This window comes from Terrapene carolina, unplaced genomic scaffold (genome assembly GCF_002925995.2).
Source record: "Terrapene carolina triunguis isolate 2854851 unplaced genomic scaffold, T_m_triunguis-2.0 Scaffold103, whole genome shotgun sequence".
In the NCBI taxonomy this organism is placed as follows: Eukaryota; Metazoa; Chordata; order Testudines; family Emydidae; genus Terrapene; species Terrapene triunguis.
Genome location: NW_020664454.1, coordinates 4,709,234 through 4,724,857, shown reverse-complemented (window position 1 = coordinate 4,724,857; position 15,624 = coordinate 4,709,234). Strand labels below are relative to the sequence as shown.

At 40.1% G+C, this 15,624-nt stretch overlaps 1 protein-coding gene across 1 annotated transcript in view; it reads right to left on the bottom strand.

Annotated features, from left to right (window-relative positions):
* Nucleotides 1–3,219: 3,219 nt before the first annotated feature.
* Nucleotides 3,220–15,624, bottom strand: part of LOC112104314 (thioredoxin domain-containing protein 12) — a 17,750-nt gene continuing 5,345 nt past the window's right edge. The window contains exons 3-7 of the mRNA XM_024196551.3: nucleotides 7,756–7,808; nucleotides 6,970–7,043; nucleotides 6,301–6,370; nucleotides 6,126–6,209; nucleotides 3,220–4,131 (exon numbers count right to left, since the gene is read on the bottom strand). Of these exons, the coding sequence (XP_024052319.1) occupies nucleotides 4,052–4,131; nucleotides 6,126–6,209; nucleotides 6,301–6,370; nucleotides 6,970–7,043; nucleotides 7,756–7,808 (361 nt within the window). The 3' untranslated portion in view covers nucleotides 3,220–4,051. The remainder of the gene's footprint in view (nucleotides 4,132–6,125; nucleotides 6,210–6,300; nucleotides 6,371–6,969; nucleotides 7,044–7,755; nucleotides 7,809–15,624) is intronic.

Here is a 15,624-nt window from a genome sequence, read left to right as displayed (position 1 = left end):
AAGTTTTAGAACTTTATTTTTCTTATAAATGACTACTGTATTCGGTAAATAAAGGTTTAACTTTTGCCTTGTGTACCTTTATCAAACTTTAAATATGCTGTAAACCGTATAACAGATTTATCAGTGCAGAATAATATACCATTTATTTTCATTCTTCACACTTTTATATAAGACTTTTGATTAACTCGGCCTTACTTAACAAAAGTGTGTTGTGTGTGTTTGTTTTTTTATTTTATAATCTGTTCAAGGAAGCATCTCTTCACAGCAGTTCTCAAACTTTTGTATTGGTGACGCCTTTCACATAGCAAGCCCCCCTTATAAATTAAAAACACCTTTTTATATATTTAACACTATTATAAATGTTGGAGGCAAAGCGGGGTTTGGGATGGAGGCTGACAGCTCACAACCCCCCATGTAATAACCTCGTGACCCCCTTAGGGGTCCCGACCCCCAGTTTGAGAACCCCTGATTTATATCTTATTATCCTAATCTAAATGACCTTGTATTTTAAATTGCTCAGCCCTAGGAAGCAGTATTTGCTAACAATGTAATTCACTCTTTCACTGCTGGCTTATCTTTATAGCTATAAATTATTCTTTTTGCTACTACTAGAACTATCATGTAGTATTTGTAGTATTTGTTTTGCAACGTTTTTAATATCGAAGTCTCATTTTAACAGAATGGAGTAAATTATAAATTTAGTCCTGGTGAATGCTAATGGATTGACCAGCATTGACAGTATTTATTCATTAAAATAGTCATAGCATGAATATCAGCAGTGTAAACTTCCTGTGCACCTCTCCTTTAAAGTGCCTCTAAACCCTGTTATGAAGGGACTTCTAGGAGGAAGGTCAAGTTCTTGGTGTCTGCTAAGACAGCCATCAAAAGTGACACTTGCCTGAGGATCTATTCTGGTTTTATTATTTAATATTAAACACTTTCTTTGTCTCTACACTGACAATAAAAGCTAACCTCTCCAGTATTTACTTAGAACAGGTGTAGGTAAAGCAAGTGGTACTTATAATTTCAAAGTAGTATGTCCCACTCTGGATCCGTTTTTGAGACTGGGGCAAAAGAGCGCTTAAAATGAGTCCATTAAATAAAGCAGGCATGCAATCCAAAGAATCCCTTTGGTAATCTAATTGTGAGAATCTGGAAATATTCAGATACTGTGGGGATGAGTGTGGTATAAGAATTTATATAAAATAGAAACTCCTTTAAAAAGTGGAAGTTAAATCCTAGTGAGGAAAATAGAAAGGAGCATAAACTCTGTCAAATGAAGTGTACAAATATAATTAGGAAGGCCAAAAAAGAATTTGAAATATCTAGCCAAAGACTCAAAAAGTAATAGCAAGGATGATAAGGCCATTGCAGAGAAACTAAATGAATTCTTTTCATCGGTCTTCATGGCTGAGGATGTGAGGGAGATTCTCAAACCTGAGCCATTCTTTTTAGGTGACAAATCTGAGGAAATGTCTCAGATTGAGGTGTCATTAGAGGACGTTTTGGAACAACTTGATAAACTAAACAGTAATAAGTCACCAGGACCAGATGGTATTCACCCAAGAGTTCTGAAGGAACTCAAATGTGAAATTGCAGAACTACTCACTGTAGTCTGTAACCTATCATTTAAATCAGCTTCCGTACAAAATGACTGGAGGATAGCTAATGTGACGCCAATTTTTAAAAAGGGCTCCAGCGGTGATCCCGGCAATTATAGGCCTGACTTTAGTACCGGGCAAACTGGTTGAAACTATAGTAAAGAACAGAATTTGTTGGGGAAGAGTCCACATGGTTTTTATAAGGGAAATCATGCCTCTTTGAGGGGGTCAACAAGCATGTGGACAAAGGGGATCCAGTGGATATAGTGTACTTAGATTTTCAGAAAGCCTTTGACAAGGTCCCTCACCAAAGGCTCTGAAGCAAAGTAAGCTGTCATGGGATAAAAAGGAAGGTCCTCTCATGGATTGGTAACTAGTTAAAAGATAGGGTGACTGGGCAACAAAATGGCAGATGAAATTCAGTGTTGATAAATGTAAAGTAATGCACATTGGAAAACATAATCCCAACTATACATATAAAATGATGGGGTCTAAATTAGCTGTTACCACTCAAGAAAGAGATCTTGGAGTCATTGTGGATAGTTCTCTGAAAACATCCACTCAATGTGCAGCAGCAGTCAAAAAAAGTGAACAGAATGTTGGGAATCATTAAGAAAGGGATAGATAATAAGAGAGAAAATATCATATTGCCTCTATATAAATTCATGGTATGCCCACATCTTGAATGTTGTGTGCAGATGTGGTCGCCCCATCTCAAAAAAGATATATTGGAATTGGAAAAGGTTCGGAAAAGGGCAGCAAAAATGATTAGGGGTATGGAACAACTTCCGTATGAGGAGAGATTAGTAAGACTGGGACTTTTCAGCTTGGGAAAAAGAAAAAGACGACTAAGGTGGGATATGATAGAGGTCTATAAAATCATGACTGCTGTGGAGAAAGTAAATAAGGAAGTGTTATTTACTCCTTATATCACAAGAACTAGGGTAATTAATGAAATTAATAGGCAGCAGGTTTAAAACAAACAAAAGGAAGTCTTTCTTCACACGACGCACAGTCAACCTGTGGAACTCTTTGCCAGAGGATGTTGTGAAGGCCAAGATTATAACAGGGTTCAAAAAGGAACTAGATAAATTCATGGAGGATAGGTCCATCAATGGTTATTAGCCAGGATAGGCAGGGATGGTGTCCCTAGCTTCTGTTTGCCAGAAGCTGGGTATGAGCGACAGGGGATGGATCACTTGATGATTACCTATTCTGTTCATTTCCTTCGGGGCACCTGGCAATTGGCCATCGTCGGAAGACAGGATACTGGGCTAGATGGACCTTTGGTCTGACCCAGTATGGCCGTTCTTATGGGTAAGTGATATATTTTTAGGATATATTAAAAATCATTTCCTATAGGTAATTGCTTGGTACTTTTCTGTTCCTGACTTATTTTAAACAGCATAACAGTGGCTGGATGATAATGTTGAGAAAATAGGCCTGTTTCAACCACTGAAAAGCAGCAGCGATTGTCATTTTTCATAAGAAAGTGAGTGTTTTTTTAATCTGTGACATTCAACATCAGCACTACTACAGTTTAAACATATTTAAGTCCCCCAATTCCTAAAAAGAATGGAAAATTACTCCATTCCCCCCAAAAACCTCACCACGCATGTTATTCTTAAAAAGTTTTCATTTTTATTTTTCACCATAGTACAAAAATACAGTACAATGTGATGGCAAGACATTCTCCAAAAACATTCCACAAAAAAGGGGGAGAACCCCATAATGCTTCAATATAATCTAACTTCCCTTAATAAAACAACTGAAAGATGAACATACAACAGATAGGTGGAGTTTCAACCTGAATGCAAATAAAGTCAAGTCACAAAGAGTTCCTACAAGAAAAAGAATGTTCAGAGTGACTAATCCACATGCTACTCTTAGATATTAATGAAAATAACTCTATTTATGTTAGTGTTCATGGCAGAATTATTGATTTGATTTTTTTTTGGCTTTTCAGAATACAGCAGGCTTGACTCACATCTCCTACTCATGAGTATTCCCCACTGAAATCAAAGGGATGACTTAATGTCAGTCAAATGTGGGGGAGCAAGCACTGATTGGAGACCAAGTGTTGGCTATTTGAAAATGTAAAAATCATTCCTCTTAAGAAGAGGGTAAGATCTAGGCCTCTGGATACTAGTGGTCATTGTTTACATGGACAGATCTGATGTATCCATTCAAGATGAGGTTGTGTATGCATGTACATCAGCTGTCAATAAGCACTGAAATGTAAACTAGACGGGGAGGAGAAGATAACACTGTATTTGATGGAGGTGTGTGAAAAATCAGATAGTGTTTAACCTTCCAAGTTACTGAGAGAAGAATTACGTCCTTCCAGTACAGCTACATTTCTTGGTATGTTTAATGGTTTAAAAGAAAAAAAGAATCATTTATCCTTTCAGAGCTTCAGGGTGATGGAAAAGGAATGTTCAATATATATATTATAATTCATCTCCAAGATGTTTTTGTTTGAAAGCATCCCCTGTCAGCTTCTCTTGGGCTTCCTTCATTCCTTGGACAACTGTCAAATTAAATACATAGAATATCAGCTGGATCATTACTACACATGATATGGATCAAGTAAGGAAGTGTATAATGAAAAGTATTTTTATCAACCAATGGTGCAATTTTAAAGAATAAACCCCTTGGAAGTAGCCTGCAAAAGAAAAAAGTGAGGGTTATGCTCTTTTTGGCCTCTATATGATGTATAAAGAAGCGTTAAATATCTCCCACCCTCCCCTTTCCCATACCATTTGTAAGTTCATGCCTCATCTACCCTATTTTTGTTGGCTGACTCTATGGACAAAGGAAGAACTAGCAGGATTATGACATCAGATAATAGGCACATGAAACCTGATAATTTGAGAGGGAAGTGATTTTTAACCACTTTTTTGCTCACAACTTAAATGGCTGAGATACACTTGGGTATCTGTATTTAAAGTTCAACACTCCCCTAACAATCCGCATCTCTAAAACCCTCTCCAGTATTACCAAGGAAGACAAGTTTTGACATTCCTGATATGTCTAAGGTAAAAGATAAATTAAAAAAAATAATCTTGTATGAAGGCTGAGAGTGTTTTTGTTTTGTTTTGTTCTTTTAAAATGTCACAGCTGCAAAATTCAACAGAAACCTATTTTTCTCTTTTATGGGTCACCTTTAATATAACAGAGCAAAGCTTTTCCTGCATCTATCCCCATCAGCATTCCTAAGTGATTCTGCTGTGGTTTGTTACTTCAATGGCAGTTTCGTGCCTGCTTCTCTCAGGCGCCACTGAAAAATCTCTACCAGAACAATTAAGAGGAATTCAGGTTTTTTAATTCAGAATATCATTAGAAAGATTCCCTCTGCTTTACCATGCACAAAACACACGGTCACAGCTCTCGGCCTTGTTGGCGCTCTCAACAGCAAGGTTGAGCAGTGAACCTGAACTATTCTCTCATAGGCAGGTGGCCTCTCCAGGGTTGAGGTAAACAAGTGGGCCGGCATGGGGAAGCCTGCACTGCTCTACATGCTGCTGTGATTCAGTCTCCAAGACAACCAACACACCACTGTTTGCAATGTACCAGTAAATTGCATGAAGAGCTAAGTGCATTCTATGAGTGGGGCTTAGTTTTCCTCAAGATCAGGTATGATGCTAATGTAATGGACTATAGGTCTGGCAAACCCTTAGAGAGGTCTTTTTTTTTTCCCCTTGTTATTCCTCTTCATCACCCTCCAAAGAACAGAATGGCTACTCTTCCCAATTGATTATTTTAGGGCCGTGTCTACAATCTCCCACCTGATCATCTCCACTGGTGTTAGCAGTCTTGGGAGTCATAATGTAGACTGGCACAGCTATAATCAATGTCAATCAGACCCGCTCTTAACATGGTTAGATGACATGGTTCTTAAAATACTAGCAGCAACTGGTCTATACTAGGGCTCTGAAGGCTGCTGATACTGATAGAGTTGGGCTGGCAAGATATTTTTGAAAAAAGTTTCCATAGCGTAGACAGGGCCCAAGAGATTCACAATTAGACATTTCTTGATTTGAGAACAGAGCGTTGTTAATTAACCAGCTTATATCACACATAACAGGACCACATTGCTCACAGCTAGCACCTGGTCCTAATGGCTATTTAGATACTTTACTGAAGAGATAGAAAACATAAGATCAATTAATTCTTCTTAAATGAGGTTGTCCTCTTGCAGTTGTGTGAAAAGGGAAAGTACACAAATGGAGAAGTGTCCACATTTACATCAGAAGTCACAGACGAATATGTAATATCAAAGGCTGAATTTTAAATAACGAGAAATGCTTTTATTTCACGTCATGATTCTGTAATAGAGATCTATGCATCCACCCACAAGGTGCAAAAAAGCCATTCATTCGCCTTATTTGTAACAGCTTCCAGCTGTGCTGTGAACTATAGGTTACCTCCACTCAAAAACCAAGCTTGCATTAGCTGCCATTCCTATGACATACCTGCAATGCACTCCCACTCAATTCAAATTTAGAGCTCATTCTCACGTACCTTGATCAGCATTGATGTAGAAATATTTGTAGCTTGGGTTTCCTTTCTCATTTATAATCTCTGGATGGACCTTCCCACTGGGATCTGTGAAACGAGAAAGTGATTAAAATGTGTAAGTGGTGAGGATGACAAAGTAGTCCTATAAGAGGCTGTAACAACAGTGAGCATGCCTTACCCATGAAAAGGATTCTGGGAATATAACCACCATCAGGGCTAAAAGTTTCATCCTTTGGCTCTTCTTCATCCTAGGGTTGCAAGACAGACGTAAGACAACATTCTGCTTTCTAAGCAAGGGATCTAACAAAATGTAACATTTACTTTAAAGCTATTTTCTTCCAATGGCTGTTATAAAATGGTAGTTTTAATGAACATGAACAGCTTGAAAAGAAGATAAATGACTGCAAAAGCCTCTACTTTTGCCAACAAAGGAAAAAGGTCACCCAACAAGTAACAGTTGTAAAGATAATTTGTAAAATTAAATCAAATAGTTTCACCAATTTACATTAAATGGACTCACTATTTTGGTACTGGAATGTTTTATAGGTAATAAATGTGTATAGAAAAGCAATTTCCTTGCTTATTATTGGGGAATAGTACAATGTACAGATTGTTAAAAATAAAATGGAAGAGAATCAGCTGCATGAATAAAACCACATAACAATACAGTAAAGGTTTTATTTTTTAAACAGTCAGTTGTATCAGTCAATACTTTGTATCTATTCAATAATGCTAAGAATTTAGTTAGGAAGGGATGAAGTCAGGAGAAATAAATAATTATAAGAAATAAGGGACAAATGCTCAGTTACAAAACAGTAGCATGGACATAAACTGTAGGGAAGCCTACCTCAAGGTTTACCATAATAAAATTATGGGCAAGTTCGGAGATCTCCTTGGATTCAGCAAATTTTGGCTTTAAAGCTAAGAAGAAAAAGAAGGGAGGGTGGGAGAGAAGAGAAAACTGTAAGAAAAAAACCAACATCATTCAGACCTACAGCAAAATCACCACTCCATCCCTTCTTCTAGAGGTTAGGTGCTTGTCACTGAATAGTAAGTAACCAAATCTTTGTCTCAAATTACTGAACCCATAACCCAGAGTGAAAGCTAACCAGCCCAATCCTCAGTGATCAGTCAGATGATGAATACTGGCCAAAAATAGTCACATGGGTAATTTTTGAACCAATCATACAGAAGCAATGTCACCTAAACCACCCAATCCACCTCACCTAAATTTGTAGACCTATGTCATTATGGTTAGCCAGTTCCATTATATCACTGAACAAGACGAAAATCTAACCATCTACTGAGAAAGACCAGTTTGGAATATGCAGGTTTACTGTTCTTTCAAACTTTTATAATTTTCCATACCAAGGATTAGGCCTTCAATAGAAATGGAAGGTACCTCCCATTTGGTGTGTGTCTTTTTAAAAAAATAACAACAATAAAATTATAGCATGGATTTGGACAGCTATTAATTTATTGCATTGAAGATTTCTATTTGTGCACTACTATACTGTTCTGAGCAAAAAGCAAATATAACACATGCTATGCTTCAAATGTAAATAATAATTGACTTGTATAAAGAAACCTTCCATTAAGGATTTTAAAGTGCTCTAGAATTAAATTCACATACCTTTGCAGGCTCCACACCAGGACTTGTGGATGATAATCATTAGAGGCAAACCACTTTAGAAAAAAACAAAGCACAACTGACATCAATTCTAAGGCACTTAACAAGACTGCATTCCTCAATGAAACTCTGAAAATGCACTTTCCAGTAATTAAAACTTTTAAAGAAGGCCCTAGCTACTGGAAAAAGTCATAGATGTAAACTGATTCTATTGTGCTTCCAAAGCTTTGTTTCCTTGCTAAAGTCTTCCCAAGTTATAAACATCAGCACCAAATAATTCAATAAAATGCCATTGTGACACTCTGTACGTCAAAATAGGAATCTGGAACCCCCATATTCACCACTGTGATATGATTATATTTTGTACAAAGTATGCCTTGTGAGGTATCATTTGAGAAGTTATGATTGGTTGAACATTACTATTCCGTTGAATTATGTGTGTTACCATTGTATCTGAAGTTATGAAGTTTTGCTGTGTGTGTGTGTTACTGAAATATGTTGAGTCTGGGAAACGCCCACAACTAGACGTTCATTGGCAACAGAGGAGCAACTAACACTGACAAGATAGGTTTCAGATTGGTAGCCTGTATCAGCAAAAACAACGATGAGTCCTTGTGGCACCTTTGAGACTAACAAATTTATTTGGGCACAAGCTTTCGTGGGCTAGAACCCACTTCATCAGATGCAAGACAAAACAGATTTACATCAGGATCAGTCACACGTGTTGATGGCCCATTAAGAAGAATCCATTTTCCCAGTGACTCCTCAGAGAGGGCATGTACACAATGGGGGCTAACCCCCACTTCCCTGCAAGGATCTTTCTAGCACCTGGACAGAAAGTATAAATGAGGGTCAATGACATCCCCACTGGACTTTTCTCTTCCCCCTATTCAACATCTGGAAGATTGTTTGGAAGACAAAGGCTTTGAACTGGGGAGATTGGCAGGCTGAGAAGAGAATTCAGCCTGTGATTAAGAACTGTAAACTGCCTGGAACATCCAGTGGGGTCAGAAAAACTGCTTGATTCAAATCTTGTTTAGTCTGATAAAGTGTAGAATTTAGACTGTAGTTTTCTTTTAATTTCTTATGTAAACAACATTGACCTCTATGCCTAACACATATAATCTATTTTTTGTAGTTAATAAACTTATTTTAATGTTTTATCCTTACCAGTAAATTTGTTTGAAGTACTTGGGGAATCTGCTCAGATTACAAAGGCTGGGGCACATCCATTATCCTTCGACGAAGTAGTGAACTAATTAATGAGTTTGCATTGTTCAAGAGAAGGTCTCGAGCAGTTAAGGCGGTATATTTCTGGGGTGCAAGACTTGGGAGCTGAGGGATTTGCTGGTGTCTCCATTTCTGTATAATTCATGAGTAGCTTCGAGAGCATTTATGCAATTTAGTTGGGTATGTCTCTGCATGCTGTTGGCTGAGTGATCACAGCACCTGAAGGGGTTTGCTACTTGTCACTACAACGGCATTGTAAGAGTCAGCCAAGGGAGGAGAGTTAAGGGGGCATAGTGGTCCGACAGTTCCAGGTTGTAGCCCCGGGGTATGTCACAGCCATCCAACAACTTTTCCAACGTTCAAATTCTCTAACCTCCTTTGCATTAAATTCAATCTGTGTTAGGCAATTAGACAGAAGGACCTTGAGTGCACTAGGAATTTTTCCTAACGTTTCCCAGTTTCTGGAAGTCACCTGGTAGGGCCGGCAGGAGCACTACAGTAAACTGCCCTGAGCAAAACAGACATAACGCATGCTACATTTTAAATGTAATGTTCACATTTATAGCTAGGTAATAATTGGCATGCATATAGCACATTTAACCATCGTGTCTCATAGCTCTGCTCTGAGCAAGGCTAGCAGACACAGTGCTTACTATGCCAACAGCCACCTGGAGCCCGGTCTTCGCTAAGACTCTCACTGTTTCTGCTACCAGTGGTAGGAAATCCCGGAATTCAGTAAACACAGATGGCAAACTCTGTTTACTGCCAACAGTTACAAAAAAAAAAATATGAAGCAGTTAAAAATTAATGAATAAGCTGATTGTTCTGGTCTTCAGCCATCAATCTCATTCTCTAAGTGGTAATGATGGCTATTGGTATAGTTACACGGCAGCTATTCACCCTGTCAGACACTAAAAATCTATGCTGTACTATAACAGGAATGAGGTCGTGGTAACAGAATGTTAAGAACATAAGAACGGCCATACTGGGTCAGACCAATGGTCCATCTAACCAAGTATCTTGTCTTCCAACAACAGCTGGTGCCAGATGCTTCAGAGGTAATGAACAGAACAGAGCAATTATCAAGTTGTCCAGTCTCAGCTTCTGGCAAAAGGTTATCAAAAGATAATTTCATGAGCCCACTCCCATTCCCTTTCTCTAGACCAGGGGTTGGCAACCTTTCAGAAGTGATGTGCCGAGTCTTCATTTATTCACTCTTATTTAAGGTTTCGCGTGCCAGTAATATATTTTAATGTTTTTAGAAGGTCTCTTTCTATAAGTCTATAATATATAACTAAACTATTGTTGTATGTAAAGTAAATAAGGTTTTAAAAATCTTTAAGAAGCTTCATTTAAAATTAAATTAAAATGCAGAGCCCCCCGGACCGGTGGCCAGGACCCAGGCAGTTTGAGTGCCACTGAAAATCAGCTTCCATGCCGTCTTCGGCACACGTGCCATAGGTTGCCTACCCCTGCTCTAGACTTTCTGATGAAGCAGCAATCTTCCATCAGAAGCATTCCATAAACCACTGTGTTGATTTTCATGTTCCTTTCTATGAAGCACATTGGGAATCACCAAAAGTATCTTGGGCCCCACTTGAGGAGGAAGTGGGGAGAGCTGTAGGATGTGGGCTCATAGGTCTTTTCTGAACCCTTTTCAAAGAGTGGACACAGGGTTTCAGTACAAGTCCTACTAATTCTGTATACAGAGATAATACCTGTTCATATATTAACTCTAAGCAAACAAGTTCTTCTAAAATCTTGTCCTAGAAAGGACTCCTACTTCTTCACTAACATCTCACAGTTATATAGCACTTTCCACAAAGCAAGATTCATCCGCGCTAGAAAGCTGCTGTCTCTAGGGTAGACTTTGGGGGGTTTATGTCTTTATTTTCTCCAGTTTGGGAAGTATGAAATTGACCTGGTCTAACATACTGCTAATTCAGAAATACATTTTAACACATGATCAGAAAACAGCAGAATTACAGGTAGAATTGATAAACAACATGTGATTTGATTGGAATGGATTATTTCAATAAACTAGTTTTTTGGAAAATACACAGCCAAACAATATTTCCCCCAAGGTTTGTACATCATCTAAGCCTTGACTTCCCTTTACTTTAAAATATTGCATTTTAAGTCACCAAGTTTTTTTTTATTTTTAAGGTGTTTTGGATATAGGAATATGAAGCCATTCTAGACAGAACCTGAAAGTGTTAGCCTTAGGGAAGGAGCATGCCTGATGTAGTAACTAGATTTCTAGTTATGTATATTTCAAATCATGCTGTGCAGAACATAGGAAAGGGCCGCTACAAATGTCAATTTACACACAGATTGTGATGGGTAACAAGAGTAAGAAGTTACACTGAATGAAGTTTTTAATTAAATATGAATCATGGTAGTCCAAAACAGCTTTAATGGAGGTAAGTTTACTGGCTAGTGAAAATAAAAGTAAATACCGCCTTTGTTTTCTTGAAAACAAAATTTTATGGAAAAATGTACGAGGGAGGTCACTATAAGGTGGAGTCAAATTTTTTAAACAAATTTTACATAGCATTTTTTGACATCTTACGTTAAAAGTAAGAATTTCAGAAGATGAATTTACTGCTCATTACTTCAGTCAGGGCCAAGATTTCACTCGTGTTGTTCATTTGCTGCAGGTATCTCGGTTTGGATGATATACTTTCATATCTATAGTGAGTTTCACTTTTATTTATAATCACTTTCAGGTTTTCATGCAAACAGCACAATGCTATAACCTTTGACCTGTTAAAACTGCAGGGGAATATTATAAAAACTGTTAAAAAAAAGTCATGCAAGTCAATCAGCTGTATAGGGTTAGCCAGATCTTGTTTGCATACAAGAAAAACTAAGCAAGTATGGGATTATAACTAGGAATAATCTGATGAAGAAAAGGAAAATTTATCTGAATATCAGGGGGGGAAAAACTCCATCAGTTGGGGTACGTCTATACTTACCTCCGGGTCCGGCGGTAAGCAATCCATCTTCTGGGATCGATTTATCGCGTCTTGTCTAGACGCGATAAATCGATCCCGGAAGTGCTTGCCATCGACGCCGGTACTCCTGCTCTGTGAGAGGAGTACGCGGAGTCGACGGGGGAGCCTGCCTGCCACGTGTGGACCCACGGTAAGTTCGAACTAAGATAGTTCGACTTCAGCTACGTGAATAACGTAGCTGAAGTTGCGTATCTTAGTTCGAAGTGGGGGGTTAGTGTGGACCAGCCCTTAGATACATTAACCTGTGGAAATAATCTCTTAAAAGGAAGTAGTGCACGCCATCAGTTGGGATACTTGAAGACAGGACAAAACACAAAATGCTCTGCATAGAACAAGCTTGCATTAGCAGAGAGGTGATACATTAAGGTTTTTTTTCCACCTCACACCTCTAAGATTTTTTTTTTGACTTGACAGTCTCTCTTTACAACTTATAGTCTTTTTCTAACAAGAGAGTGGCATGTAAAAGGAAAAATGTAACAGGAGGATTTTTAAAGCCACATCACAATGGCCACACACCTTTAGTAAGATAAGATCCCAAACCCCTTCACTGGGCCAGAGGCTGCTGCAGCCATAGGGATACGGGGCAAGAAATACCCCCATGTAAAAAGTAATAGTATCTTTGCAGGGACAGCTGATACATGGAGAACACAGAAGGTAATCTGGCACCAGAGAAAGCACACAATAGATGCAGGCAAGGAGCCAGGATGTTAGAGGAGTGTAGCATGGGATTTTTGCCAATTAAGCTTATTAAACTGTAAAAGTCTTCTGAAGGCAGTGGTGGTAGAGCTAATGCTTGATTCAGTTGAAACTAGATTGTTCCTTACATTATATTGTTCAACCTTGCAGTGGATGATGGCACTGAATTACCTAAATTTATAGAAAATAATGAGAGGTATGAATGGAAGCGTCCTTCCAGTTATAACAAATTATAGTCCTGAGTACCAAGAAAGTGGGGAAATTGTGCTAAGAGAAGCATATATGGTCAATTCCAATTTTAACCACAGAAATATATTATCAGCATAGATGCTGCTTCTCTGTAGCATATACAGAACATGGGCACACATTTTCCTGCCCAAACTAATATTAGAACAAACAGACTAAGGAATGTTGAGAAAACAGAACGTTACACCTCCACTGATTTCTTTCATGTAGCCCAGCATGATTTTACCCTTTAATTTTCTTCAGCAGTAGGGTGATAGATTTATCCAAAAGATATACTGAAGTTATAACAGTATCAATGATTCCCATTTAATAAGGGAACACAGTCCAGCCAGCCAGCACCTGGTCTAGTACCACACTACTATCAAGGGCAAGATTTTCTACACAGATTTTAAATTGAAGGGTTTATAATTACTAAAATACAATTCTCAGCAAGTCAGATCTCAGAAATGTTTTATCGCTTTTGACCACACATTTCCCAGCTTTTATTCTTTTCAATTTAACTTCCCAAAGAGGGCAAAGTGAGGTCTCTTTACATAGCAACTATAGTCATTTTTCAATCTCACAATATACAAATCCATGTACTGACTGGTAGATATTATTAAGCAGTCAGAGCATATGGACTTTTGTACTCATTCAAGTGACCCCTCCACTTTATCCCATCATTCCAGACAAAGAAATGAATGTTTAATAGGGAGGGAAGCCTTCCTCAAAAGGCAAAGAGAAGCAGGTATGTATATGCAGTGACAGGGTTCATACTAAGATTAGGGTTAAATAGAAGGACAGGATCCAAAGCTGAGGTAGGAAGCAGGGATGTCTAGAAAGGGGAATTAGTGCATGGCAAGCTGGGGTATAAATCTACAGCGCTCTAGTATATCATGCACTGCATGTGTGGCCCATGCTGGTGCTCACTAAAAATTACCTAGTGTGCTTTGACCTACTACTGTTCACAGAGCACTAGGGAAATTTTAGTGCACAGTAGGAGGTGCATGCAGTTACTGGGAAGTACGCTACAGAATGTAGATTTACACCCCACTTGCCATGCACTAACTCTCCATAGAATCTCTTAGATAAGGCATATAAAAAGAGTGCCAAGGGCTGTACGCAATCAGAGCAGATACTGTAATAACAAAGTACAATTCAGATCATCCTCATTGTGAGAACACCTACTGTTAACTGAACAATTAGTGTAATTAGCCCAGGATCTACTAATGACTTCGGAAAGGAAGCTACAGAAAGTTGCTGAAATAATTGTTTTGAAAGTAAATTTAATATTTTTATTTCATTCCATCCCAGCCACAGGATTTCAAAAAACAACCAGACATTTGAGTTCATTAAGTAAGCATATTTCCACTGTCCAAACTTAGAAGACCAATTTCCTGGGTTCAGAAAAACTTTTGAAAACATCAGCAGTTTTTAAAAAGGCTGTAAGTCCCAATCCTGGAGCAGCAAGGCCTCCTTTGTACAGTTTGATGTATCCATCTTATCCTTGCCTTATTTAGAAAAAACCCAGACGAAAGATTGTCCTTCCTTAAGATGCTGCAGCAGCATGAGAGCTCAGCTCTCCTGTAGCATTCCTCTTTGGACACTGCAGAGACCATATGGTTAGTGGGGTTTGGCTCTCCATAACCCCCATTAGTAGACTTTTTGGATGCTTGAGGATTTGATGGCTAGCTGCCTGTAGCTGCCCTTATTAGGCATTCCTACTCAGATGCTGAGGCTGCTACTGGGGGGTGAGTGGTGTGTGTGCACACCCACAACTCCTGTTAGCAGATATCATGGACCACCGCAGCTGGTTCCCCATACCCACTCTGGCTGGATACTCTTGCTCTGATGATGGCTAATGCAGGGCCCTCCTCCTGTCTATCAGCACAAATTCCTGGTCCAGGAACTGGAGAACAATGACTAGGGAGAGCCAAGTTCCCATTGGCATAGACTCTTATTTTGGGGTGTGTGGAGGCTCCCAGCAACTGGACCCCATTAGCCAGCCCTCCTGTTCAGACGCTGGACTGGGGAGACTACAGGGGTCACTGGATGCTGCGGCTCAGGTACTGCAGGAACATGTTGGCCAGCTGGGGCAGGTTCTCCTCACTGGGGTGCATTTTGGTGTAGCTGATGAACTGTCTGCGGAGCCGACTCAGCTCAGCCATGCCCAGGGGTCGGTTCAGCACCAGCCCCTCGCTGGCCCCAGCCACCTGGATCAGCTCCCCAGGCTGGGCCCCGCTCCTCTGGGCAGCCAGCACGGCAGCCAGCACTTCCTGGGTGACCCGGTCCAGCTGGTGGAGGAAGCCGGCGGACTGCAGGGGCTGCGAGCGGGTGGACTGGTTGGGCGGGGGCGGCCTGCTCTCGAAGAGGGCGGCGCGGATCTCCGCCAGCGGCAGCGGCTCCTGCCCGTGCACGGTGAAGAGGGGCCGGTCCCAGCGGTTGCGCGAGTCCGGGGTCTCGAAGGGGCCCGCGGACGGGTGCGGGGCGCCCCCCGCGCAGTGCAGCAGGCAATGCGGCGTGCCCGCATGCTTGGTCACGCAGTAGAGCTCGTAGCGGAAGCTCTTCAGCTCGTTCCCTGCGTCGACGATCACCACGTCCCGCCGGCTCAGCCGCCGCTCCACCTCGGCCCGCAGCGCCGCGCGGCCCCCCACCGCCTCCGCCACCACGTGCACCGGCCGCTCCTCCCCGCTCAGCGCCCCCC